This window comes from Saccopteryx leptura, chromosome 13, assembly GCF_036850995.1.
Source record: "Saccopteryx leptura isolate mSacLep1 chromosome 13, mSacLep1_pri_phased_curated, whole genome shotgun sequence".
Taxonomy (NCBI): domain Eukaryota; kingdom Metazoa; phylum Chordata; class Mammalia; order Chiroptera; family Emballonuridae; genus Saccopteryx; species Saccopteryx leptura.
In genome coordinates this window covers 24,077,258-24,102,107 of record NC_089515.1, presented here as the reverse complement: position 1 = coordinate 24,102,107, position 24,850 = coordinate 24,077,258, and the positions used below count along the sequence as shown (strand labels likewise).

General features: G+C 46.6%; 2 protein-coding genes across 4 annotated transcripts in view; one reads left to right on the top strand and one right to left on the bottom strand.

Moving 5' to 3' along the window:
• Positions 1-1,847: 1,847 nt before the first annotated feature.
• Positions 1,848-24,850, top strand: part of LOC136384556 (protein RRP5 homolog) — a 44,192-nt gene continuing 21,189 nt past the window's right edge. For all 3 annotated transcript variants that reach the window (XR_010747614.1, XM_066354867.1, XM_066354866.1), the window contains exons 1-18: positions 1,848-1,961; positions 2,798-2,929; positions 4,957-5,124; positions 8,109-8,270; positions 9,505-9,628; positions 10,120-10,301; positions 11,021-11,128; positions 12,908-13,114; positions 14,109-14,233; positions 14,416-14,476; positions 16,450-16,596; positions 18,274-18,525; positions 19,247-19,381; positions 19,907-20,101; positions 21,513-21,683; positions 22,672-22,891; positions 23,670-23,819; positions 24,240-24,355. Coding sequence is in view for 2 of the 3 variants with exons in the window: in XM_066354867.1 (XP_066210964.1) it covers positions 1,860-1,961; positions 2,798-2,929; positions 4,957-5,124; positions 8,109-8,270; positions 9,505-9,628; positions 10,120-10,301; positions 11,021-11,128; positions 12,908-13,114; positions 14,109-14,233; positions 14,416-14,476; positions 16,450-16,596; positions 18,274-18,525; positions 19,247-19,381; positions 19,907-20,101; positions 21,513-21,683; positions 22,672-22,891; positions 23,670-23,819; positions 24,240-24,355 (2,757 nt within the window). In the remaining variant the exon portion in view is untranslated. The remainder of the gene's footprint in view (positions 1,962-2,797; positions 2,930-4,956; positions 5,125-8,108; positions 8,271-9,504; positions 9,629-10,119; positions 10,302-11,020; positions 11,129-12,907; positions 13,115-14,108; positions 14,234-14,415; positions 14,477-16,449; positions 16,597-18,273; positions 18,526-19,246; positions 19,382-19,906; positions 20,102-21,512; positions 21,684-22,671; positions 22,892-23,669; positions 23,820-24,239; positions 24,356-24,850) is intronic.
• On the bottom strand, positions 14,754-15,630 carry LOC136384496 (small ribosomal subunit protein uS5). The gene has a single exon (XM_066354729.1). It carries the CDS (start codon positions 15,613-15,615, stop codon positions 14,815-14,817), a length of 801 nt encoding a protein of 266 aa, XP_066210826.1. The 5' UTR covers positions 15,616-15,630; the 3' UTR covers positions 14,754-14,814.

The window sequence follows — 24,850 nt, the reverse complement described above, 5'->3', positions numbered from 1 at the left end:
ACGCGATCAATCGGTCTCCGAGATTCAGCCTCCGGCGTCGATTGGCTATGGCTCGGACCTGCATTTCTGCTTCCGGTCTCCAAATCTCCTCCCCCTACACAGCTCCAGGACCCAGCATATAACGGAAGTAGGGTGTTGAGCCCGCCCACACTTCCGGGAAAGCTGCGTTGTGCGTTGGCTCTACAAGTGTCCGCGTGCGTGACTACCGTGACGCGCCCTCCGAAGTTGAATCTGGCAGGACTTGTGAGGTTGGTGGCTGAGGGCAAAGGATATATGGGAGGAAACCTTGTGGCTTCCAGGTTTGTCCTAGGACTAGGTCTCCCGAATCCTGCCATGGACCCTGCAGTGCCGAGTGAATGATTCTACCACCCCAGACGGGCTCAGAAACCTGTAATATCAGTCAGGCTCTGTCCCGAAGGAAGCAGCTTAAGTCCCATCTTTGCCACTGGATTTACTGTCTCTTTGAAACTCTAGTTTTTCTTGATTAAGGATCAGATTCTTGGCAAACTAAGCTCTGCACTTTCCTATTTCTGTGAAACATACATACTTAAAAAAATGTTTATTGTATTGACGTTAGATAGAGAGGAAGGGAGAAAGAGAGAGAGGCGGGAGCATCGATCTGCTCCTGTATGTGCCCTGACCCGGGATTGAACCGGCAGCCTCTGTGCTTTGGAGCGACGCTCTAACCAACTGAGGTATCTGGCGGGGCCTGCAGTGTATTTTTCTTGATTGCTGTTCTCTTCTAACTTGAGCAGTCATTTTAATTCTAACTATTTAAGGGTGTCTGATCACCAAAGTAAACATTAAACTACCCATATATAATTCAAGATCTTTTACGAAAAGCCTAATCTATCCTTAAAATTTAATTCCAATTTTTATGCTTTATTTGCCCTGTGGTCTAGTTGAATGATTTTTAACAGAAAGGGAACAGCAGGCTGTTTGACAGCAATTATTAGACAGATTGCCGGTGCTCATTGGAAATATTTGGCTTTCCTTTTTCCATGCTTTTTGTCATTCCTTTTGCTTTTCCCTTTACATCTATGAAAATCCTATTCATCTTTTAACATTTTGCTCAAAAGCATCTTCTTTAGGACACTTAATCATTTACTGAAGCCTCATTAGTTCCTCTTTGTTGATAGTTTGTATAATTGACCTTACCAGGTGATGGTGCAGTGGATAGAGCATTGGACTGGGATGTGGAGGACCCAGGTTTGAAACCCTGAGGTCGCTGGCTTGAGTATGGGCTCACCTGGCTTGAGCGTGGGATTGTAAACATGACTCCATGGTTGCTGGTTTGAGCCCAAAGGTTGCTGGCTTGAAGCCCGAAGTCACTGGCTTGAGCCCAAGGTTGCTGGCTTGAGCAAGGGATCACTTGCTCTGCTATAGCCCCCTGGTCAAGGCACATGTGAGAAAGCAGTCGATGAACAACTGAGGTGCTGCTTCTCATCTCTCTCCCTTCCTGTCTGTCTGTCCCTCCCTCTCTCTGACCCTCTCTCGGTCACACACAAAAATATTTGTATATAGTAATTGTTTTATATTCTTGAAAGTGTTCATGTTCTTTAAAGGCAGGGGGTTATATATTCATTTGTGTATTCCTGACTTAACTGTAGCTTCTTGATACTCACTGCATTGAATTATTCCTGGAAGAAAATGTGTGGATTTGTAATTATGAAGGACAGACCTTTGGAAGGATGAATTGTGGATTATCTGGGGTCTTGCATCAGACCTTGGTCCTGAATGCTATCTAGCACATTGGTGCTAGAAGGCTCTATCTCTTGTCCATAGATCACAGCCTGTAAGAAATCTTACACCAGCATTACATGTCCTGTAACTCTGCATTGTTTTTAAGAGACCCAAACATGTCAACTATGGAAGAAAGCTTCCCTCGTGGGGGTACAAGGAAGACCCACAAATCAGAGAAACCTTTGCAGCAGTCAGTTGAGCAAGACAACTTATTTGATGTAAGTGGTATGTTTGGTAAGAGTCACTGAATACTTTCTCTGTAGTGTTCTTGTGAAGAATAAGCCCTGTTTGAGAATTGTGTTTTCCAGATTTGGTTTTTTTTGAAGTCTAAGTTTGTAAATTGAACATATTAGAAAGTCCATACCTCCACAAGATTGTATCTTTTGAAGCTTGGCTTTTAGTATTTGAGTTTGCAGTGTTCTTGTTCTTTGTTCTTAGGAATTTTGTGCCATGTTGATACAGGATGGAGAAAAAGCATTTGATCACTATTTTTGAATGGGGTCCTTGCTGCCATGTATAATGGTCAGAATTTGCATTAGAATTCATAATCTTTACCTACAGTAGGCTGTGCTCTAAATGCTGGAGGGAAGGGGACTACCATTTGATTGTATGGCTTTATGTCTATTTCATGTAATCTTCCCAACTGTACTATGAAGTAGAGATCGCCATTCTATGATGAGGAGCTGAGGCTAAGAGGTTATATAATTTAGCTGAAATCACACAGCTTGTTATGGTGGAATTGGGAATTTAATTTGGTGTTCATGACTCCACTTTCCAAATTGCTTCTTATTTTGGGGAACCCCTGTGTCCGTCCTACGTCATGAGAGGGAGAACACTTTAGAGAATGGGCTTTTGAGAACATGAAGGGCAGACTTTATGCAACAAGAGTATTGGGGACAGAATGGGAGAGTTGGGACTGAAGTAGGAATTAAAGGAACATTTGGGAGTGGGGTGGAGTGGAGGAGTAACAGAGCAAGGTGGCAGATGACCTGAAATTGGAAGGAAAGGCCAGGATTGCTTCTTTTCAATCTCTGGGATCTTTTCTCTCCTTTAGATTTCTACTGAAGAGGACTCCACGAAAAGGAAAAAGAAGCAGAAGGGGCCAACAAAAACAAAAAAGCTGAAAATCGAAAAAAGAGAAAGCAGCAAGTGTATAAAAGAGAAATTTGATATTCTTAGTATTGAGGTTTGTTAAAGTTTGGTTTTATTTTAAACAAAATACCTGGGTTGCTTAAATTTTTATATGTCTTTCTCGCTTCCCTTTTTCCTTCATTTCTTTCATTTGTTTATGTATGTGTGTGTGTACCTCCCCCCACACACACACGTGTATATATGGCTTGTGTCTGTAAAGGTTTTTGCAGTTTGTGCCCAGAATTGAGCATCACTTCCTCTATTATTAACTAATACCTGGGATCATGAATTGTGTGGGTTTTTTTGTTTTTCTTTCTACCTCATCCCACTGATACCCTCATGGGACTTGGGTTTTAGTAGATTCATAGGTTACAACTGGCAGTGACTTTAGAAATTGTTCTGATTCTATTCTTTCATTTCGTGGATGTGGAAACTATCTCAAAGAAGTGAAGTAGCCTGATGTTTCTTAAAGTTTAGGTAACTAATATATGTTAGTTGTAAAAAAGAGGAAAAGAAAACTCCAAATGATTCTGAAGGGAAAGATTCAGATTCGACCTGCGGGAGTACAGTGTGTCCATAAAGTCATGGTGCACTTTGACCGGTCACAGGAAAGCAACAAAAGACAGTAGATGTGAAATCTGCACCAAATAAGAGGAAAACTCTCCCAGTTTCATACCTATTCAGTGCAGTTCAATGTGGGCTCAGGCACAGATTTTTTAGGGCTCCTTAGGTAGCTATCCCGTATAGCCTCTACAGACTCGTCACTGACTGATGGCCTACCAGAATGGGGTTTCTCCACCAAACTGCCGGTTTTCTTCAACTGCTTATCCCACCGAGTAATGTTATTCTTATGTGGTGGCGCTTCGTTATAAACGCGCCGATATTCACATTGCACTTTGGTCACGGATTTGAGTTTAGCAAGCCACAGAACACACTGAACTTTCCTCTGTACCATCCACATCTCGACTGGCATGGCTGTGGGCTGCTCCGCTGTATACACGGTGTTTCGTCATCATCTGCGCATGCGCACATGCTGCCACATCATCCTACAGAAACTGGGAGGGTTTTCCTTTTATTTGGTGCAGATTTCACATTTTGTCGTCTTTTGTTGCTTTCCTGTGACCGGTCAAAAGTGCACCATGAGTTTCCAGACACACTGTATTTTGTATTTTGTTTGTTCAGTTAAAAAAAATAATTTTTTAACTTGGTGCCAGCATTAGGAAAGTCAAACGGTTCACATAAAAATGTGATTTCTCACTTCTCGCAACAGTTTGAAGATGCTGACAACACAAGTTCACATTCCCTCGTGTTTGTATTCACGTGGAGCTGAGTGGTGGGTGCACTTTCAGGCCTGGCCCACACGCTCTGGACTGCCATTGCCTCCACGGGCCTGCTTCCGTCATTTTGTTGCTTGTAAGGCATTTGAGGTTGGGGTTGCTTGGAACAAAGTAAAAGTGAAAGTGCCCTCCAGCACCCCAGTGCCGTTAGCACTGTTGTATAATTTAGACCAGGGGTCTCAAACTCAACTCAGCATGTGGGCCGCAGAGCAAGATCACAGCCGTTCAGCAGGCCGCACTAGGTCTACAAAAGGCAACTGTTACGCAACACTTTTCTCACTGCAGTTGAAAACAAAAAAAAATCAGTACAACAAGCACAATCGTACATGCAGTTTACTCAGTGTCACAAAACGACCAGAAACTGTAGTTCGCATCACAACTGCTGTTAACTAAGCTAATATCTAGCTAGGATGCTAGAGAAATGAAAAATACAAGCAGGCCCCTAGGCTTACTTAATTTTATCCAAAATATTCTGAACTTCGTGGATTAGTCTGCGGGCCGCACAAAATTGTTCGGCGGGCCGCATGTGGCCCGTGGGCCGCGAGTTTGAGGCCCCTGATTTAGACCTTTTATGGTGCTCAGTCAAATGTTTTGTTTGGTGCACTGACATATACACCTATGTACCTTTTGGAGCTTTTGTATGTCAGAGTTGAGATGGGAAGCCAGAAGTAACCCCCACCCCCTGTCAACATCCCCCGTCATTGTTCTTTTCCCTATTGTTCTGATTTCACTTTTTCTCTTCTAGTCCCTGTGTGAGGGGATGCGGATTTTGGGTTGTGTGAAGGAGGTGAATGAACTGGAACTGGTGATTAGTCTCCCCAATGGCCTCCAGGGGTTTGTGCAAGTAACTGAAATCTGCGATGCTTACAGTAAAAAGCTGAATGAGCAGATGTCGCAAGAAGAACCTCTGAAGGTAAGAGAAATAAATAGTACACAAAGAAATGCAAGATTAAGGTTTTTTTTTTCTTTTTTATTAATTTTAATGGGGTGACATTGATAAATCAGGGTACATATGTTCAAAGAAAACATCTCTAGGTTATTCTGACATTCGATTATGCTGCATTCCCATCACCCAAAGTCCAATTGTCTTTTGTCACCTTCTAATTGGTTTTCTTTGTGCCCCTCCCCTACCCCAAATCCCCTCTCTCCTCCCCGCCCCAACCACCAAGATTAAGTTATGTTTTTTTTGTGTGTTTTTTTTTTTTGTATTTTTCTGAAGCTGGAAACGGGGAGGCAGTCAGACAGACTCCCGCATGCGCCCGACCGGGATCCACCCAGCACGCCCACCAGGGGGTGATGGTCTGCCCATCCAGGACGTCGCTCTGTTGCGACCAGAGTCACTCTAGCGCCTGGGGCAGAGGCCAAGGAGCCATCCCTAGCACCCGGGCCATCTTTTGCTCCAGTGGAGCCTTGGCTGCGAGAGGGGAAGAGAGAGACAGAGAGGAAGGAGAGGGGGAGGGGTGGAGAAGCAGATGGGCGCCTCTCCTGTGTGCCCTGGCCGGGAATTGAACCTGGACTTCCGCACGCCAGGCCGACGCTCTACCACCGAACCAACCAGCCAGGGCTAAGATTAAATTTTTTGAATGCTAAGAAGAGAAGGTACAAGGTGCCATGAGAATTTATAATAGGAAATTTTATTTTTTTAAATAAGGGGATTTTGACTTAGCCCAGGTAGCCTGGAAGACTTCTTGGAGAAAGGGTTGCTTGAGCTGAGATCTGAAGGATGACGGGTACTAGATAAAGAATAAAGGGAATTCAGGCTGAAAGAGTATGGTGTATAGCATGGAGAAGTGGCTGGAGCAGAGACAGCCAGGGAGAGTGGTATAGGGTGGGGCCAGAGAGCTGGGTGGAGGCCAGACCACCTTCAGGATTTTTTGTTTTTTTTTTCTGAAGTTGGAAACGGGGAGGCAGTCAGACAGACTCCAGCATATGCCCAACCGGGATCTACCCAGCACACCCACCAGGGGGTGATGCTCTGCCCATCTGGGGCGTCACTCTATAGCAACCAGAGTCATTCTAGCGCCTGAGGCAGCGGCCACAGAGCCATCCTCAGCGCCTGGGCCAACTTTGCTCCAATGGAGCCTTGGCTGCGGGAGGGGAAGAGAGAGACAGAGAGGAAGGAGAGGGGGAGGGGTGGAGAAGCAGATGGGCGCTTCTCCTGTGTGCCCTGGCCAGGAATCGAACCCGGGACTTCTGCACGCCAGGCTGACGCTCTACCACTGAGCCAACCGGCCAGGGCCTTCAGGATTGGTGTTTAATTCTAGAATCAGTGGCAAGCTTGAGAAGTTCTCATTGGGGTGGGCGGCATGTAGACAGCATAGAGAATAAAATGAAGAGGCATGATAGTTGCCTAGAGACCATTTAAGGGACTGTTATATTATAGTCCAGGCTCTGAGATTGATGGCAACATGGGTTCAGGACTTAGGACTGGAGAGGTAAAGTCAATACTTGGTGCTGTATTAGCAGGAGAAGTGTCAGCGATGAGTCCTAGGCTTCTCTTGTTCATTATCTGACAAATGGCCATGGCATTCTGTGATGAGGAATTCTGAAGGGGGACCTGGATTATGAGAGATGATTATAGTTTGCTTTTTGCTATGTTGAGTCTGAGATTCAGAAAGAAAGATGCGTGAGACTTCTTTGTATAGGTGGTAATTGAAGCTGTGAAGGGCAAGTTGCTTAGAGGGAGCCAACACAGTGGAAAGGGACTACAGACCGAGCCAGGAGTGGACACTATTTTAGTTGCTGAATGAAAGGAGAGTTGCTGTCAGAAGAAGAAGGAGGGCCAGGCAGATAGAGAAAACCAGTGACTAAAGGGTCTTGGAAGACGAGGAGGAAATGTTTTTAATGAAGGAAGGAACAGTCGCTCCAGTGTTAAGTTCTTTTTGAAAGTCACATAAGAGAAGGGCTGCAAAATGGACTGTTGGATTTAGTGACATGGAAGTCCCTGGTGATTTTACAGGGATCTAAAGTAGTGGATCGAGGGGTGGGGCGCAAATTGTAGTGAGATATAGAGCAAGTTGGGGATGAAGAAGCAGAGACAGCGAATATAGACAACTCAATTTAATTTAAAAAAAAAATTTTATTTTTGAGAACTTTTTTATTAGGTATGGTTGGTATAGGCCAGGGGTCCCCAAACTATGGCCCGCGGGCCACATGCGGCCCCCTGAGGCCATTTATCCGGCCCCCGCCGCACTTCTGGAAGGGGCACCTCTTTCATTGGTGGTCAGTGAGAGGAGCATAGTTCCCATTGAAATATTGGTCAGTTTGTTGATTTAAATTTACTTGTTCTTTATTTTAAATATTGTATTTGTTCCCGTTTTGTTTTTTTACTTTAAAATAAGATATGTGCAGTGTGCATAGGAATTTGTTCATAGTTTTTTTTTATAGTCCGGTTCTCCAACGGTCTGAGGGACAGTGAACTGGCCCTCTGTGTAAAAAGTTTGGGGACCCCTGGTATAGGCTATGATAATTATATTGGTTTCAGGTATACGATAGAGTACTTCGACATTTTTATACCTTACACTGTGATCACCCACTAAATCTAGTAATCATTTGTCACTGTGTAAACTTATAATAGTATTGACCGTATTCCCCCTCACCTTTTTTACCCACCCCTCACCACCATCCCCTCTGGCAGCCATCCCTTTGGTCTTTGTAGGCAATGCTAACCAGTCATTTTCACAACATTTTGACAAGATATTTGGGGGCTTTGTGCTGAAATTCAAGTCTGACTTGGCCACAGACCCATCTTCCTTTGTGGGCATGCAGTTACTGTCTTCATTGCCTTTTGGGTTCTTTGGGATCGGAGGGGGACAATCACTTGATTCCGGGATGGGCAGCAGGTTCCTGGTTCAGGGGACGGCTATGTCTCAGGGCTTTCTCATTTGTACTATGCAGGACCTGGTCAGTTTGCCTGAACTGTTCTCTCCCGGGCTGCTGGTGAGATGTGTGGTGATCAGTGTGGGCATCACAGAGAGAGGCAAAAAGAGTGTCAAGCTATCTCTGAACCCCAAAAATGTCAACAAAGTGCTGAGCGCAGAGGCCCTGAAGCCCGGCATGGTACGTATCCAGGTCGGGAAAGAGGAGCTGGCCGCGTGCCTTCTCCCTGCCCTGCCTTGTCTCCCGGGGAGCATTCACACCACCTTTTACTTTCAGTTTAACTGTTCGTCACAGGAATGGGTCTTTCCTGAGAAAGGTCTCCAGGGTTCTTTGGATACTTAGTCACCTTGCCTGGGCGGGGAGACAGGGAAAGCAAGTCAGGGACTTGCTGGTAGCAAAGAAACAAAAACAAACAAACCTCCTTGCTGATGAAGGAGATCCTCGAGGTGCCTTACTTACCCAGACTTCTCCCAGGTCAGGTTTTTCAAAGGCCATCTGGCAATAATGGGGAATGCTTGGGGGCTGCCCTCTAAGAGCAACCTGTAGACCGAGCAACCTGTCTGTTATCTGTACTGATAACTGATAGCCCACCACCGACTCTCGGTCCTGTGGAGATCCAAGAGAAATTAGTCCTTGCTCAGAGCCTCCACGTCCAGTAGGTAGAAAACACTTATATACTACAGTAATCTAAGTACTCTTGTAATTAAGAGGAATGTGACTGTAATATTTGGATAGAAGCAATGGAGTTTGGGGCCGGCCCTGAAAGGTAGGGAGTAAGGGGGATAAAAGTAAGACAAGTTACAGAAATTGACAAATGTGCGGATTTAGACACTGTCTGAAGAAAGTCTCACAGGATCACTATGGGGCAGGTAGGTATTGCTCTTGCACATTTGAACAAATGGAATCAGAAAGGTTTAAGTAACTTGCCAAAGACCAAATACTAAGTGTTGGAGCCAGATTTGAATGCCACACTCCCCATGAAATGAAAAGGAGGTCGGCAAGGTTTTGTTTTATTTTATTTTTGGTGCCTTGGAGGTGGTTAGAAAAGATATGGTAATGGCTAGAAGGGTAGTTCTGGGAAATCATTCGTCATAGTGCTGGGAGTGACCTTACAGGGCTGTGTTTCTTATCCTTTAAGAATTCTCCAGGGGAGAGACCTGTCTCTGTGTTTTTATTATTCAGCTGTGTACAGCACTCCTCACTGGATACTAAAATCCTTGCAGCCCTATAGAATTAAAGTTGATATCTTTTCCTCTTATCCTCCAGTAGAATTGAGGTTTAATGTTAAAAGGGGCTGGCATTATGGGATAAAGTATTAAAATTGATGGTGGGAACACACATTTGTAGTGGCTATTTGTTATTTGTCCCACCACCTTGGCTTTTGAACTTTTGGGAATGCTTTCTCTTCCTGCAGCTACTCACAGGCACTGTGTCCAGTCTGGAAGACCATGGCTACCTGGTGGACATTGGTGTTGGTGGGGCCAGAGCTTTTCTGCCACTGAAAAAAGCCCAGGAGTATATAAAACAGAAGAACAAAGGTGAGGGGAAGAAGAGGGGTCAGTGCATTGTGGTGAGGTGGGTTGTGGGGGGGATTATACCATTTAAATGCCACTTTGTTGAGTAAATTACAGAGTGGTGACCATGAAGGCTTTGCTAAGATTAGTGGTTAATTCTAGCCAATAGCAAAGGGAATGTGTGTAAAGGGTCAGGGAGTGGCAAGGTCTCACTAAGATCAGCGGGCTGTTTCTCACCTGGAAATTCCCACTGAAATTTGGGCCTCCAAGGCCTCTGAACCAGTACTCTGCTGCCATTTTGAAATTTTCATAGTTTTGTGATCAACTTCCAGATCAATTAGGGTCACTTCACTTTCTTCTTGTAGTTGGTCCCTAAGAGACTGAGAATGTGGGCAGTAGTAGATTGTAATGGGGCAAGTAGACCATGGGTTATCTCGGGTATTGCTGGAACCCTGAGTTAAAGGTCCTTCTCATAGAGGTATTTTTCCTTTTGGTGGCTGGGTCTGGGTTTGCAGGTGCTAAACTGAAGGTGGGTCAGTACCTGAACTGCGTCATTGAAGAGGTGAAAGGCAGTGGAGGAGTTGTTAGTCTGTCTATTGCTCATTCAGAAGTTTCTACTGCCATTGCTAGCGAGGAGCAAAACTGGACCCTGAATAACTTGCTGCCGGGACTGGTGGTCAAAGCCGAGGTACAGAAGGTAAGCCATTCATTGTGACTGCTACTTTCCAAACTAAAAATAAAGAAGTACAGGCACACAATCTAAAATTGTGTTGTTCAGAAGGGTAGCCACTGATCACATACGGCTATTACACACTTGAAATCTAGCCAGTGCTACATGTTGAGATAATATTTTGGATATATTGGATTCAATAAACTTTTAAAAATTAACTTATTAATAGATTTATTTAAAAAATTTATTGATTTTTAGCGAGAGAGGAGGAGCGGAAGAGAGAGAGAGAGAGACAGGAACATCAATGTGTTCCTGTCTGTGCCCTGACTGGGGATCGAACCAGCAACCTCTGCATAGCATGGATTGGCTTGCTCTTGGTCACTGCCTTTCTTTTGCAAGCATTTGAGTTTTACCTTCTTACTCTGGGCAGATCACCAACTTAGCAATAGGTTGTCTTATTTGTCAAGCTGGCAGTACCCTGTGGGTCCTTGAACAGAGTGACCTTCATACCATTGGAATGTCCTCTCATTCCAGAAAAGAGGTGAGCTGAGTGAAGAGACAGCCAGTGCCAGGAGATGTCCTGCCAGTTAGTGCCATAGGAAGAAAGATTGATAAGGGGTAGCTGGAGGGAGAGAGACACACAGTTCTGGAAAATGTGTCATTGAATGTTTAGTGTGAATAGTAGCTCTCTCATTCTCTGTTCCTTGAGAGAGAGATTTTTTATAACATGTTCTGTTTATTCCTAGGTGACTCCACTTGGCCTTACGCTGAACTTCCTCTCTTTCTTCACTGGCCTGGTTGATTTTATGCACTTTGATCCCAAGAAAGCTGGGACTTATTTCTCAAGTCAAGCAGTAAGTAATGTTGCATCTGTCTTTTCTTGATTCCAGCTGTAGTCCAGTCAGCTATCCAGTGTCACAGCCTCGAGGCACGTCCTCGGACTGCGTGTACACAGTGTGCAGAGAAGAGGTGAGGGGAATAAAAAGTGTTTGGAGGGATCACAAGAAACTACCAATGGTTATCTCTGGGGACGGAGATTAGAGATGATGCCTATGGAGGAGAAGGCAATTTTCAGTTTTTATTTCATATTCTTCCATGTGGTTTGATTATTTTATTTTGGTAGTGAATCTTTTGCTTTTATAATTTAAAGTGTTTCCAAGGAGTGTTTAACAGGGGATAGCAAGATAGATGTTTAAATCGAAAAATGTGATTTAAAAACCACTTAAGAGTGTAGTAGACCCAAATGTGAAAAAATTTTAGGAGTATATATGGTTAAAATACTGAAAGATTATGCGATCTGGTCTTTTTTTATATATTTTTTTTTCTTCTTTTTCCAAGTGAGAGGAGGGGAGGTAGAGAGACAGACTCCATCCAGCGTGCGCCCTGATTGGGATCCACCAGGCAACCCCTGTTTGGGGCCAATTCTCTGCCCATCTGTGGCCATGCTAGCAACCAAGCTATTTTTAGTGCCTGAGGCTGAGGCTCCATGTAGCTATCCTTAGCGCCCAGGCTGATGCACTCGAAACAATCGAGCCATGGCTGTGGGGGTAAGAGAGAGAGAGAGAGAGAGGGAGGAGGGACGGCAGTGGTGGAGAAGCAGATGGTCGCTTCTCCTGTGTGCCCTGACTGGGAATCAAACCTGGGACATCCACACACTGAGCCGACGCTCTACCACTGAGCCAACTACTAGCACGGCAGTTGGGTCTTTTTTTTTTTTTTTTTTTTTTTTTTTTGTATTTTTCTGAAGCTGGAAATGGGGAGAGACAGTCAGACAGACTCCCGCATGCGCCCGACCAGGATCCACCCGGCACGCCCACCAGGGGCGATGCTCTGCCCACCAGGGGGCGATGCTCTGCCCGTCCAGGGTGTCGCTCTGCCTCGACCAGAGCCACTCTAGTGCCTGGAGCAGAGGCCAAGGAGCCATCCCCAGCGCCCGGGCCATCTTTGCTCCAATGGAGCCTTGGCTGTGGGAAGGGAAGAGAGAGACAGAGATGAACGGGGGGGGGGGGGGGGGGGGGGGTGGAGAAGCAAATGGGCGCTTCTCCTATGTGCCCTGGCCGTGAATCGAACCCGGGTCACCCGCATGCCAGGCCGACACTCTACCGCTAAGCCAACCGGCCAGGGCTGCAGTTGGGTCTTAATAGTGATTAACTCTGGGAGATTTTTCTACCCTTCTCTAAAGATTTAAATTTTCTACAATGAACATGGATATTTGAGAAGAAAATTCTGAATGAACCTCTTTCTAGTAATGTATTTCTCCCTGCAGTCTTAGTTGTGTACAGAGTTGAGACATTTTGCATGCTAAAGCGTCGCGGTCAGTGCAGGCTGCTTCAGGTGTTTTAGATGAGCCTCTGATGTAGTGGCACCTGCCATGGTTTCTGTTGCATGTGCATTATTGGCCCCACGGTGTTCTTCCTGGCCTTGAGGAAGTCTAGATGTAGTCAGACATGGTTCCTCTGGGACAGCTTGTTTGAAGTTTCTTCATGCTGCTTGATGCACAAGTCAGTGTTAGTACTGTACTTATACCCATGACCTGGTCAGCACATGGAGAGTCTTGACCTCTGAAAGTCTGCCTCAGCGACCTTGTCTCCTGTATCCCTTCTCCTGTTCCTTATGTCCTTTCCTTTATCTAGGTGAGGGCCTGCGTCCTCTGCGTCCATCCTCAGACAAGAGCTGTGCGGCTGAGCCTGCGCCCCGTCTTCCTGCAGCCTGGGCGTGCACTCACCCGACTGTCTTCTCCACACCTGGGAGCTGTCCTGGATGACGTTCCTGTCCGGGGCTTTTTCAGCAAGGTTGGGGCCACTTTCAGACTGAAGGACGGGGCTCTGGCCTATGCTCGGGTATGGAGTCTCTTTGTTTCATCAGAATCTTATCTCTGCAAGGACTGTTGGGACACATAGGTCCTTCACTGCTTCCTACATCCCTTAGTATTAGTTTCCTATTTTGGAATATCCCCAAGCGTGTCAGACTGTTTGCTCATAGAGACCAAACATCGCCTATTTGTTATATTAGAATGCCTTAGAATTAGTTTGACATATTTGATAGCTAGTGGATGGTAAGTATAAGAATGAATTAGGATCTGCACCATGACTTGGCAGAGTATTTCTCAAAGGTCCAGATAGTAACTGTTTTAGGTTGTGGGCCATGTGGTCTCTCACCTCTGCTGTTACGTCCTGGAAGCAGCCATATATGCTATGTAAATGAATGAGCATGGCTGTGTTCCGATAGGACTTTAGATTACAAAATAGACACTAGCTTGTGAGCTGTAATTTATTGACTCATGATCTAGACCAGGGGTAGTCAACCGTTTTATACCTACCACCCACTTTTGTATCTCTGTCAGTAGTAAAATTTTCTAACTGCCCACCGGTTCCACAGTAATGGTCATTTATAAAGTAGGGAAGTAACTTTACTTTATAAAATTTGTAAAGCAGAGTTACAGCAAGTTAAAGCATATAATAATAATTACTTACCAAGTACTTTATTCGGATTTTTGCTAAGTTTGGCAGGATAAATCTTTATAGAACAACTCACTATAGTTAAATCTATCTTTCTTTATACTTTAGTTGCTCTGCTAACGCCCACCATGAAAGGTGGAATGCCTACTAGTGGGCAGTAGGGACCAGGTTGACTACCACTGATCTAGACTATTTTCTGACATAGAGATTCTGCAATGGTAAAGAGCAGTTTTTCACTTAGAGGAATTACTTTAATGGGTTATCAGAGTACTGTTTTTATGGTAGGTGATAAATGTGTTATCTTGGTATGTTTGAATGTCCGATTGCCTCAGCTCTGTTGTTTCTGGCTCGTCCTTAAACCTTTGGTACTTTGTAGCTCAGCCATCTTGCTGATTCTAAGAACAACTTCAATCCCGAGGCCTTCAAGCCAGGAAACACCCACAAATGTAGAATCATCAACTACAGCCAAATGGACGAGCTGGCTTTGGTGTCTCTGCGGACGTAAGTGTCGTCAGCACGTGGGGGTGTGGAGCAGTGTGCTCCAGGGCCGGTGCACGTTCACATTTTCTCCTGGCCTGGCTTAAAGAAGCTTTCCTTTCTTGCCAACATGGTTTTAAGTAGCCCTGGATTTTAGGTAGCCTCTGCTGTAATTTATTTAATCTTGTATTTTCTTTTTGTTCTAGGTCTATTATTGAAGCTCAGTACCTTAGCTATCATGACATCAAACCTGGGGCATTGGTAAAGGTAAGACCTCAAGCATATAGATACTCCTCCAGCTTCCGATATTTGTTATTTCACAGGTTAACTGTCAGCACATTTGTCCTCATATGAACACAATTTCAAGTCACATTCTTTGTCTCTGCCTGCTCACGGGAATTCTTTTTCTTTCCTTGGGTTACTTGTAATTGATTTCAAAGTAGGGTCTGACCAGTGCCTTACTAGCCCGGCTACAGAGGCAGTAGGTCGTAAACCCTGGGATTTGTGAGTGTTTATTAGACCAGGTCAAAAGTTGGTCCTATGATTATTTTTTTTTATTTTTATTTTTTAACAGGCATAATTCACTTTATTTTCCTTATATAAAATCATGTGGTGGCCACAGCAGGAGCCTGGGTCCTCTGCACAGAAACTCGGGTGTGGGTCTTTACAAGATGGTCAGTGAATTCCTGATAGGGAGACTTAGTGAACACAGTCTCTTTCCAGAGGTCAGGGGTGAGATAGCTATAGGTCTTGGAGATGGCATCAAAGGTGGCCTTGGCAAAGTTGCCCAGGGTAGCAGTGCAGCCCCTAGCCGAGGTATAGCAGTCGTCAATACCAGCCATCATCAGCAATTTCTTGGGCACAGGGGCAGAGACAATGCCAATGCCTCTGGGGGCAGGGATGAGGCGCACCAGCACAGAGCCACAGCGGCCTGTCACCTTGCAAGGGACAGTGTGGGGCTTGCCGATCTTGTTCCCCCAGTAGCCTCGCCGAACAGGAACAATAGAGAGCTTGGCCAGGATAATGGCCCCACGGATTGCAGTGGCTACTTCTTTTGAACACTTAACACCCAGACCAACATGTCCATTGTAGTCTCCAATGGCAACAAATGCCTTGAACCGGGTCCTCTGGCCAGCGCGTGTCTGCTTTTGCACAGGCATAATCTTCAAAACTTCGTCCTTAAGGGATGCCCCCAAGAAAAAGTCAATAATCTCTGATTCCTTGATAGGCAGGGAGAAGAGATAGATCTCTTCCAGAGACTTGATCTTCATGTCCTTGACCAGGCGCCCCAGCTTGGTGACCGGAATCCACTCCTTGTCCTCCGCCTTGCCTCCGCGAGCCCCACCGCGACCCCGACCCCGGATGCCGCTGCCAAATCCTCCACGGAAGCTGCGGCGGCTTCCCATTCCAGGGCCCCCCGGGCCTCCGGGCCCTCCCGCAGCACCGGCGTCATCTGCCACTTGGTGTCTCCTCTGAAAAGTGGTCCTATGATTATTGAGCTACCTGGGATATTAGAAACCTTCTAGTTGTGTTTCCTGTTCAACCATTTTGTCCCAGCTGAGCTGTTCCCCTTTACGTTTTTTTTTTGGTTTTTTTTTTTACTTCTTTATTCTTTTCTTTTTAAGTTGGAAACGTGGAGGCAGTCAGACAGACTCCTGCATGCGCCTGACTGGGATCCACCCGCCATGCCCACCAGGGGGCGATGCTCTGCCCATCTGAGGCATTGCTCTGTTGCAACCAGAGCCATTACAGCGTCTGAGGCAGAGGCCACAGAGCCATCCTCAGCACCCGGGCCAACTTTGCTCCAGTGGAGCCTCGGCTGCAGGAGAGGAATATAGAGACAGAGAGGAATGAGAGGGGGAGGGGTGGAGAAACAGATGGGCGCTTCTCCTGTGTGCCCTGGCTGGGAATCGAACCCGGGACTCCTGCACACCAGGCCGACGTTCTACCACTGAGCCAACCGGTCAGGGCCTCCCCTTTCTGTTTTAGAAGATATAGTCCCCTCCTTTAGAGAATGTCCTTGTAAGGCAGGCAGAACATACTCACACAGAGAGATGCAGAGGTTCCCATAAATCTGACTGCATCCAGAACAGTGTGGGGTGTATGCTTTGCTCCTGCGAGATCTGGAATAACAGGCACAGTTAGCCAGGAACCTGGGCTTCGAAAGAGGTGTGACATGCTTCCTATGGAGGAAAGAGCATTCTTGAGGCATCATGGCATCTTTTCTTGGGCCTCCCTAGGGCACAGTGCTGACCATAAAGTCATATGGGATGTTGGTGAAGGTGGGCGAGCAAATCAGGGGCCTGGTACATCCCATGCACCTGGCCGACATCCTGTTGAAGAACCCAGAGAAGAAGTACCGTGTTGGGGATGAAGTCGCAGCCCGGGTGAGCCTCCTGAAGGGTCTGCTGGGGTTTTGGCCAGCTGGGAAGAGAGTAATACTTTTCCGATGAAGTTTCTTTTCCACAAAATGACCCACATAACATCTGCAGTGTTGTGCCAGGCATTGGGAAGAGAAAACTGGCTTCCTGCCCTGAGAATTATGTAGTATAATTGAGAGTTAAAATATCTATACACGAAGAGAACAGACCAGTGTGTGACCTTTTACCGCATGTTTTGGTGCAGAATATATCGTATAATAATATCTCGGGGGTGGGGGAGGTAGGGTGAGTTGAGGCAGCAAGAATCACTGATGACAGCAACAGCATCTGCCATTGAGCCTGTATTGTCAGTTGCTGTGGTAGGCACATGAAGGTCATTGTTTCATTTAACCCTTAACACGACCCTGTAAAATAAGTACTGACATCCTTATTTTGCAAGTGTGGAAATTAAAGCTCAGCAAAGCCAAGTGTGTTGCCCAAAGTCACACAGCTAATAAATGGCAGAACAGTTTTTAAGTTTAGCTCTATGTAACAGTAATGTCTTCTCCATTCCTGGCAGAGGTGGGACTTGAGCTGGAAGGATGGGTAGGATTTGAAAGGTGGAGGAGGAGCAAGGGGTGTGTCAGGCACAGAAATAGCCCAGACAAGGCTGCCAAAGCTGAGTAGGTTTATTACAGAGGCTTGAGTCTGAAGAAGAGCTCCACCAAGTTGTGAGATTAAATGTGATAGTATATAGTACTTTTTATTTCATTTTATAATTGATTTTTATTATATCTTATTTTAAATTTTTATTTGGTTTTCTTGTTTTCATTTAATTTCATTATAGTTGAGTCAACAAAGATATTGCTTACCAATTGCCATAGTATTTTATACTTGTGGGGGCAGGGGGCTTAGAAGTAGAGGAATTTCTTTGCCCTCAAGGAGATGACTTTCTGAGGGATGAGAGATGGTTAGATCTCTCAGTCCTGGTCTCCAACTAATACCCAGTAATATGAGATGGTATATTAGTTCAGTCGTTCATTGTATTAGATGAGATGCTCATGGTCTAGACTCTAGGAGAGCCTAAGGCAGATAGAAGTAACTGACATAGAACTCTGAAGGTGCAGGGAGATGGTGAGTGAGCTACAGACCCAGGAGGGAGCTTATGGGAGGGAGGATATTAGAAATAGTGATGGTTACTCCCTAGAGCAGTGGTAGTCAACCTGGTCCCTACCGCCCCCTAGAGGGCGTTCCAGCTTTCATGGTGGGCAGTAGTAGCAGAGCAACCAAAGTATAAGTAAAAAGATAGATTTAATTATAGTAAGTTGTTTTATAAAGATTTATTCTGCCAAACTTAGTGAAAATCCGACATAAAGTACTTGGTAAGTAATTATTATTATATGCTTTAACTTGCTGTAACTCTGCTTTATAAATTTTATAAAGTAAAGTTACTTCCCTACTTTATAAATGACCATTACTGTGGAACCGGTGGGCGGTTAGACAATTTTACTGCTGACAGAGATACAAAAGTGGGTGGTAGGTATAAAAAGGTTGACTACCCCGCCCTAGATTGTCATCCAGCAGGAAGGAGGAAGGGTCTGCAGCGGAGATTATTCTCGGAGGGAAAGAGATAACTGACTGTGGCCTTTGGGTTCAAGGGGTTGCAGAGACCAGCTCTCTTAACGACAGGTATTTTTTCCCTAGGTTTTGCTTTGTGACCCTGAAGCCAAGAGGCTGATGTTGACCCTGAAGAAAACCCTGATTGAGTCCAAACTACCTGCCATTACCTGCTATGCTGATGCCAAACCGGGTCTGCAGACACACGGCTTCATCCTCAGGGTCAAGGACTATGGCTGCATCGTGAAGTTCTACAATGATGTGCAGGGCCTGGTGCCCAAGCATGAGCTCAGTGCCGAGTATGTCCCTGACCCAGAGAGGGTCTTTTACCCTGGCCAGGTAATCCTTCCCCCAGACAGGCCCCTACCCTTGGTGACCCAATGAACACAGCTTTGAAGTAGAACTATGGAGAGCCAGCTAAGTGGAGGCGATGGGAATAGAACAGAGAGAAACCCTCCAGGGAGTTCAGTGGAAGCCGGCAAACTAACGGACCTCAGGCCCACGATTGGGAGAAAGTAGTCTTTTTTTTTTTAATTATTTTTATTTATTTATTCATTTTTTTAGAGATAAGAGAGAGAGAAGAGGGGGAGGAGCAGGAAGCATCAACTCCCATATGTGCCTTGACCAGGCAAGCCCAGGGTTTTGAACCAGCAACCTCAGCGTTCCAGGTCGATGCTTGATCCACTGCACCACCACCAGTCAGGCAAAGAAAGTAGTGTTTAACTATAATACACTGTGTGCCTCACATCAGAAGTTATTCTGAGGCCACTGCTACCACCAGAGGGCAGAGCCATAAAACCTAGTGCATCTGGGTCTGTCTAGGAAAAAGAATTTTTTAAAACTTGGGGTTATACCAAAAAAGTTTTTGTTTTCCTTTCCCTCAAAGACTGACTGGGGGGATTCTGTGTAGCTGTTCGTCTGTTGCTTTTACTGCATCTGGTCTGATCAGGGCCTGGGTGAATCGGCCAAGGCCTCCACTGCGCTGGTGGAGGGCACCTCTCTCCAGAGCCTGGCAGGCCTGCTGGGAGCAGGCAGCCAAGCAGATGTGGTTTCTCACCAGGTTGTGAAGGTTGCAGTGCTGAACTGTGAGCCGTCCAAAGAAAGGATGCTCTTGTCCTTCAAGCTATTGAGTGACCCCAAGAAAGAGCATGCAGGACAGAGTCAGAAGAAAAGAAAAGCTGTTAGCGTTGGGCAGGTACCGGACTCCTCCAGACAAGCTGTTTTATTTCACAGTTGCTGAGAGCAGCGTGCCACGGACACATGGGGTACTGGATGCTTGGAGGGAAGGTCGAAGTAGCTAGCAGAGATGCCGGGGCCAGAGGGGGATGAGGCTTTGAGGGAGGACCTCATACACATATGTTCTTTCCTGTGTGTCAGAGCAGATGGAACCTGTCCAGGAAGGGAGACTTCTGTCGTGCGTGTGGCTTTTCAGCAGTGTACTGCTGCTACTCTTTCCTTCTGGTCCCTAGAGCCATCCTGAAAGGCCATTTTTCCTCTGGGACCCAGTGGAGGGACTTGGGAGAGGAACGACGTGAATGCATAGATGGGCCCTGGTGTGTGCATGTGTGGAGGTGGGGGGTGTAAGAAAGCTTCTCTTATCTCAACCTTGCCACCATTCCTCGTGCTGGAATTTGACGACCCGATCTCTGCCAGACCCAGATGAGGTTGCTCTCTGCCCAAGACAAGTGCTGTTTTTATTGTCTTTCTCTTTCCTTCGTAGTTGGTGGACGTGAAGGTTTTAGGGAAGACCAAAGATGGGCTGGAGGTGGCAGTCCTGCCCCACAACATCCCTGCTTTCCTCCCCACGTCTCATCTGTCGGACCACGTCGCCAACGGCCCACTCTTGTATCACTGGCTCCAGGCTGGTGACATTCTTCACAAAGTCCTGTGTCTGAGCCAGAGTGAGGGACATGTTGTATCCTTTACTGTTATCTGGGAGCCACAGAAGGCGGGGGAGCCAGGGAAACTGTGTTGGGCTGTGCTCTTAGTTGGGAACTCCATGGAAAAAAAATGGCCATTTTACTACAGAAATACTTTCATAACACCAAACCAGTGAGCAAGCCGGCACTTTCCCTGTGTCCCCCTGGTGGAGAGGAAGAGCGGGATCGGAATCCTGCCAGCAGACGCTGGTGGTCAGGGCAAAGTGGGAGTCCAGGGGACTGGGGAGGGGTGTGGTCTGGCCTGCAGGGCCCAGCGTGGTATTGCTGGTAGCGCACCTGGCCTTCTAATTAATAAGAGAGGTACTGTCCTTTTCTCCATTCCCTCCTCCCCTTCAAAGGGATCTGGGGCTCAGTATTCCCTTTGATCTGGTGTGGATGTTTTGAAGGAGAGCATTGCCTCTTTTCTCAGAGAATATAACATCTCCTAAGAGTGAAGGTAGGGCCTGACCAGGCGGTGGTGCAGTGGATAGAGCATTGGACTGGGACGCAGAGGAGCCAGGTTCGAGACCCCAAGGTCGCCGCTTGAGCACAGGCTCATCTGGTTTGAGCACAGTTCACCAGCTTGAGCTTAAGGTTGCTGGCTTGAGCCTAAGGTCACGGGCTTGAGCAGGGGGTCACTTGGTCTGCTGTAGCCCCCCGGTCATGGCACATATGAGAAAACAATCAATGAACAACTAGGTTGCCACAATGAAGAATTGATGCTGCTCATCTCTCTCCCTTCCGGTCTGTTCGTAACTGTCTCTCTCTCTGTCTCTCTCTCTGACTCTGTCACACACACACAAAAAAGAAAGTGAAGGTAAGCAGAGGAGGTGAAGTAGGAGGGTTAGTGTGAAGATTGGAGGATGTGTCATGGCCAGTCTAGCTACCAAGCCACAGGAAGAGCCATTCCTATTTTTGTCCCACCAGTAATCAGGAGACAAGTTAAGAAAAGGAGGAAAACAGTGATTCTCAAACTTGACTGTGCATCAAAATCTCCTGTAGAGTCTGATCAGACAGCTGACCAGGCCCCAGCTCAGTGTCTCATTCCCTTCAGAATTTGCATTTTGCCTGACCTGTGGTGGCACAGTGGATAAAGCGTTGACCTGAAATGCTGAGGTCACAAGTTCAAAACCTTGGGCTTGCTTGGTCAGGGCACATACGAGAAGCAACTACTATGAGTTGATGCTTCCCTCTCCTCCCCTTCTCTCTCTCTCTATCTCTCTATCTCCTCTTTCTAAAATCAATAAATAAAAAAATCTGCATTTCTAACAAGTTCCAGCAGCTGCTGCTGCTGCTGTTATTCTGCACAGTTAGAGAATCATGGCAATAGTGGAGAATTGTGGCAGACGGGAGTGCTGGGCATTTCATCTGCCCTTTCTGGAATATTCCTTGACGAAGTGCCACTAGCTCCTTTGCAGGAAGCCGTCTTTGGTCTCCACAGTAGAGGGTGGCCAGGATCCCAAGACCTTCTCAGAAATCCATCCTGGAATGCTGCTCGTTGGTTTTGTGAAGAGCATCAAGGACTACGGTGTGTTCGTCCAGTTCCCCTCAGGTCTTAGTGGACTGGCCCCCAAAGCTGTAAGTTCAGCTCTGTGCACAAGGGCCCCGGGTCGTGGAACCTGAGGGTCAGTGGGAAGAAGCAAGCTATGTTAATCCCTTGAAAGGTTTTCAGGGTTGTGACGTACAGGCTCCTGGCTGAGGGAGCGGAGCAGAGAGCGTCTTCGCTCCTGTGCCCGGCTGTGTCTCCTAGAGGCGGGCTACCTTTCCACCTCACACTGTAGTGTTGGGTAGACAGGCAGTGGCCCTGAGATGTTAGTCTCCAGTGTAAGGATACGGGACTCTTTTATACTCTCAGCATGTTAGACATGGAATTGATTTTCCTGAGCAGCTAAGTATAAGTGTTACAGCCTCGTGGGGTGTGGGGGATGTTATACCAGAATACTCTTGAAATCACCCCCTACCCCACCCCCGTCAATCACCATGTCTTTGAATTCTAAACTTTTCAAACTAGAAAACAATCCTAGCGATACTGTGGTTGAACCTCCCATGCCTGCAGAAGGAACTGAGACCTGAGCCGGGAGGAGCTTACGGGAGTCACAGTGTAACACAGTGGGGAGCAAATGGCTCGGAGCTCATTCCTGCCACTGACAATTCATGAGTGGTTCTTCCCTTCCATAGATTGTCTCCCCGGTATTTTTTCTGGGTACATCTCATTTGCATCCCCTGCCAGAACAATGTAAAAAATGGGACCGGAGGGGAGGACCCCAGAAACATGCGTAGCGTGGGGCAATGGGTTACCACTTGGTGTTAGAGACATGGACAGCTTGGTGTCCCCTGACTTGCCAGTGGTGTGCCTTGACTGGATGCCCTCTGCAAGGCTGGGGTGGGCAGCCAGGGCCTCCCTGCCTTTTTGTGGAGGTGAAATAGAGCTGTACTGAGGACTGGGGGGGACTTCCGAGTCCCCTCCCGCCTTCCCACCTCTCAAATCCCTTTCTGGGCACATTAAGTGGGTTGTCTTAATAGAGACCTTTTTCTTTTTTTTACTATTTTTGCGCATTCTTTTTAGATCATGAGTGACAAATTTGTGACCTCCACAAGTGACCACTTTGTCGAGGGGCAGACGGTAGCTGCAAAGGTGACCAACGTGGACGAGGAGAAGCAGCGGATGCTGCTGTCTCTGCGGCTGTCGGACTGCAGTCTGGGGGACCTGCCTACCACCAGCCTCCTCCTCCTGAGCCAGTGCCTGGAGGAGCGGCAGGGCGTGCGCAGCCTCATGAGCACCCGAGGTGAGTGCAGGAGGGCAGACAGTGAGGGTCCAGTGGGGAGCGTGCATTGTAAGTTACGTCTGTCTGTTTCCCTGAGTAGTTGGGTTGCCCAGATACTGCAAAAATGGGAGGATGACTTACCTAAAGTGCCCAAATTTAGGGTAAAAAGTATACAAATCAATTAGGGTACAGCTGAGAAAATGTTTATAAGATGGACACACTTCCACCCACCTTCAGATAAAGATCGTCACCAGCCTCCCAGAAGTCTTCTGTGGTCCTACCTAATCCAGAGTCAGAATTTCCCTTAGTTCTGTGACCTCAGGTTTGCATTTGTTGTAAATCTATTCACCTCTTCACTATTTGACAATGTATAGTAGATGATATAATGGAACAGGGACCTGCTAGAAGGCTTCATGAGAGGTTCATATTCTGACCCTCCTAAGCTTTGTACCATAATGTAGGGTTGTTGGAGCCCTAATGGGATTTGAGAATAAGAAGCTTGAGAGGATAGATTCCAAACGGAAAGAATAAAAATTCAGAAAACAAAGGAAAGCTTGTGTTTCTGGTATTTGTTGTCTATATTCGTGCATTATCAGGTAGGATTAGTAAGAGGCATAGGTATCTCTCTCTGTGGTAGGACTTCTCATGAGTATGGATATTTTTCCCAAAAGTGATTTTACCTTCACAGTGGTTCCAACGCTCCACTGTCCTCTGCGTGGTAGTACATTTCCAGAGGAAAAAACATGGTAAAAAGGTGGTTTCTTCTTGCTAATTCCTATTTCCTTTGGGTCTCTGGTAGACTCTGTGTTGTTCCAGACACTGGCTGAGATGATTCCAGGGATGATCCTTGACCTAGAGGTGCAGGAGGTATTGGAAGATGGCTCTGTGGTGTTCAGTGAGGGCCCGGTGCCTGGCCTGGTCCTGAGAGCCAGCAAATATCATCGGGCAGGTGAGTGTGTCTTGCTCACCACGGTTGGTGAGGGAAACCTTTTGCCCATTGCTTTCTCTCCTGGATGCAGAATTTTCAAATATAAGAGTAGATGAGCTGATTCAGTAGAAACCTTTAGTATGCCTTTTTTGTGTGAATGCAATCTGGACAATTGATAGTTTTCTAAGGAAGGTTTAGGTATGAACCCTTCTACTGTTATAATTGGGTAAATCTAGGTTTTTATATATCAGGTTGCATAAATTAAGCTATACCTGAGCTTCGTCGTGGGAGCCTGACTCTTGGTTTCCTTAGCCCATACGGACCCAGGACATGTGTCCTCTTTTTTGCCTAAGGGCCTTCAGGGCTCCGGGAGAGATGCTCTCTCTCTTCCCCTGCTCCAGGGAGGGAGGTGACCAGGTCGTGTTTGGTTCTGCACTGCAGGGCAGGAGGTGGCGTCTGGGCAGAAAAAGAAGGTTGTGATCTTAAACGTTGACATGCTGAAGTTGGAAGTGCATGTCTCCCTTTGCCGCAGTCTGGTGAATCGGAAAGATAAAAAGGTAAGCTTACTGATGACTTCCCTTTTCATGGTGGTAAGGCCGTTATTCAGTGATATCCCACATACTCTGCTCAGGGGATCTCGTATAAATGCTTGGTGACAGGGTGACCTGATGCCTGGGTTTATCTGCATCAGTCCCAGCTTTTACCTCTCATCCTGGGGTAGTTAATAGCACTGACTTTCACTCTGGTTCGGATGATAAATGTTGCGGTCACCCTGTGTTAGGGGTCAGACAGGCCGTGTGAGTGAGGGCCAGGCGGGTTACAGGGTGTGGTGGCAGTGAGGCTCTGCCCACCTGCAGAGTGCACACCTCGCCCGCCAAGGGACAGAGGCCGTTCGTTTCTGTCTCACTGTTGTGTGTGTGTGTGTGGGGGGGGGGACGAGACATCTGGGTTGCTAAGTCTTTGCTTTTTAAGAAAAGGTAGAATTTGGATTTTTCCTTTAAAGAAAAATGGGAAAGTTGAAAACCATTGTTAAAAAGCATCATATGACCCAA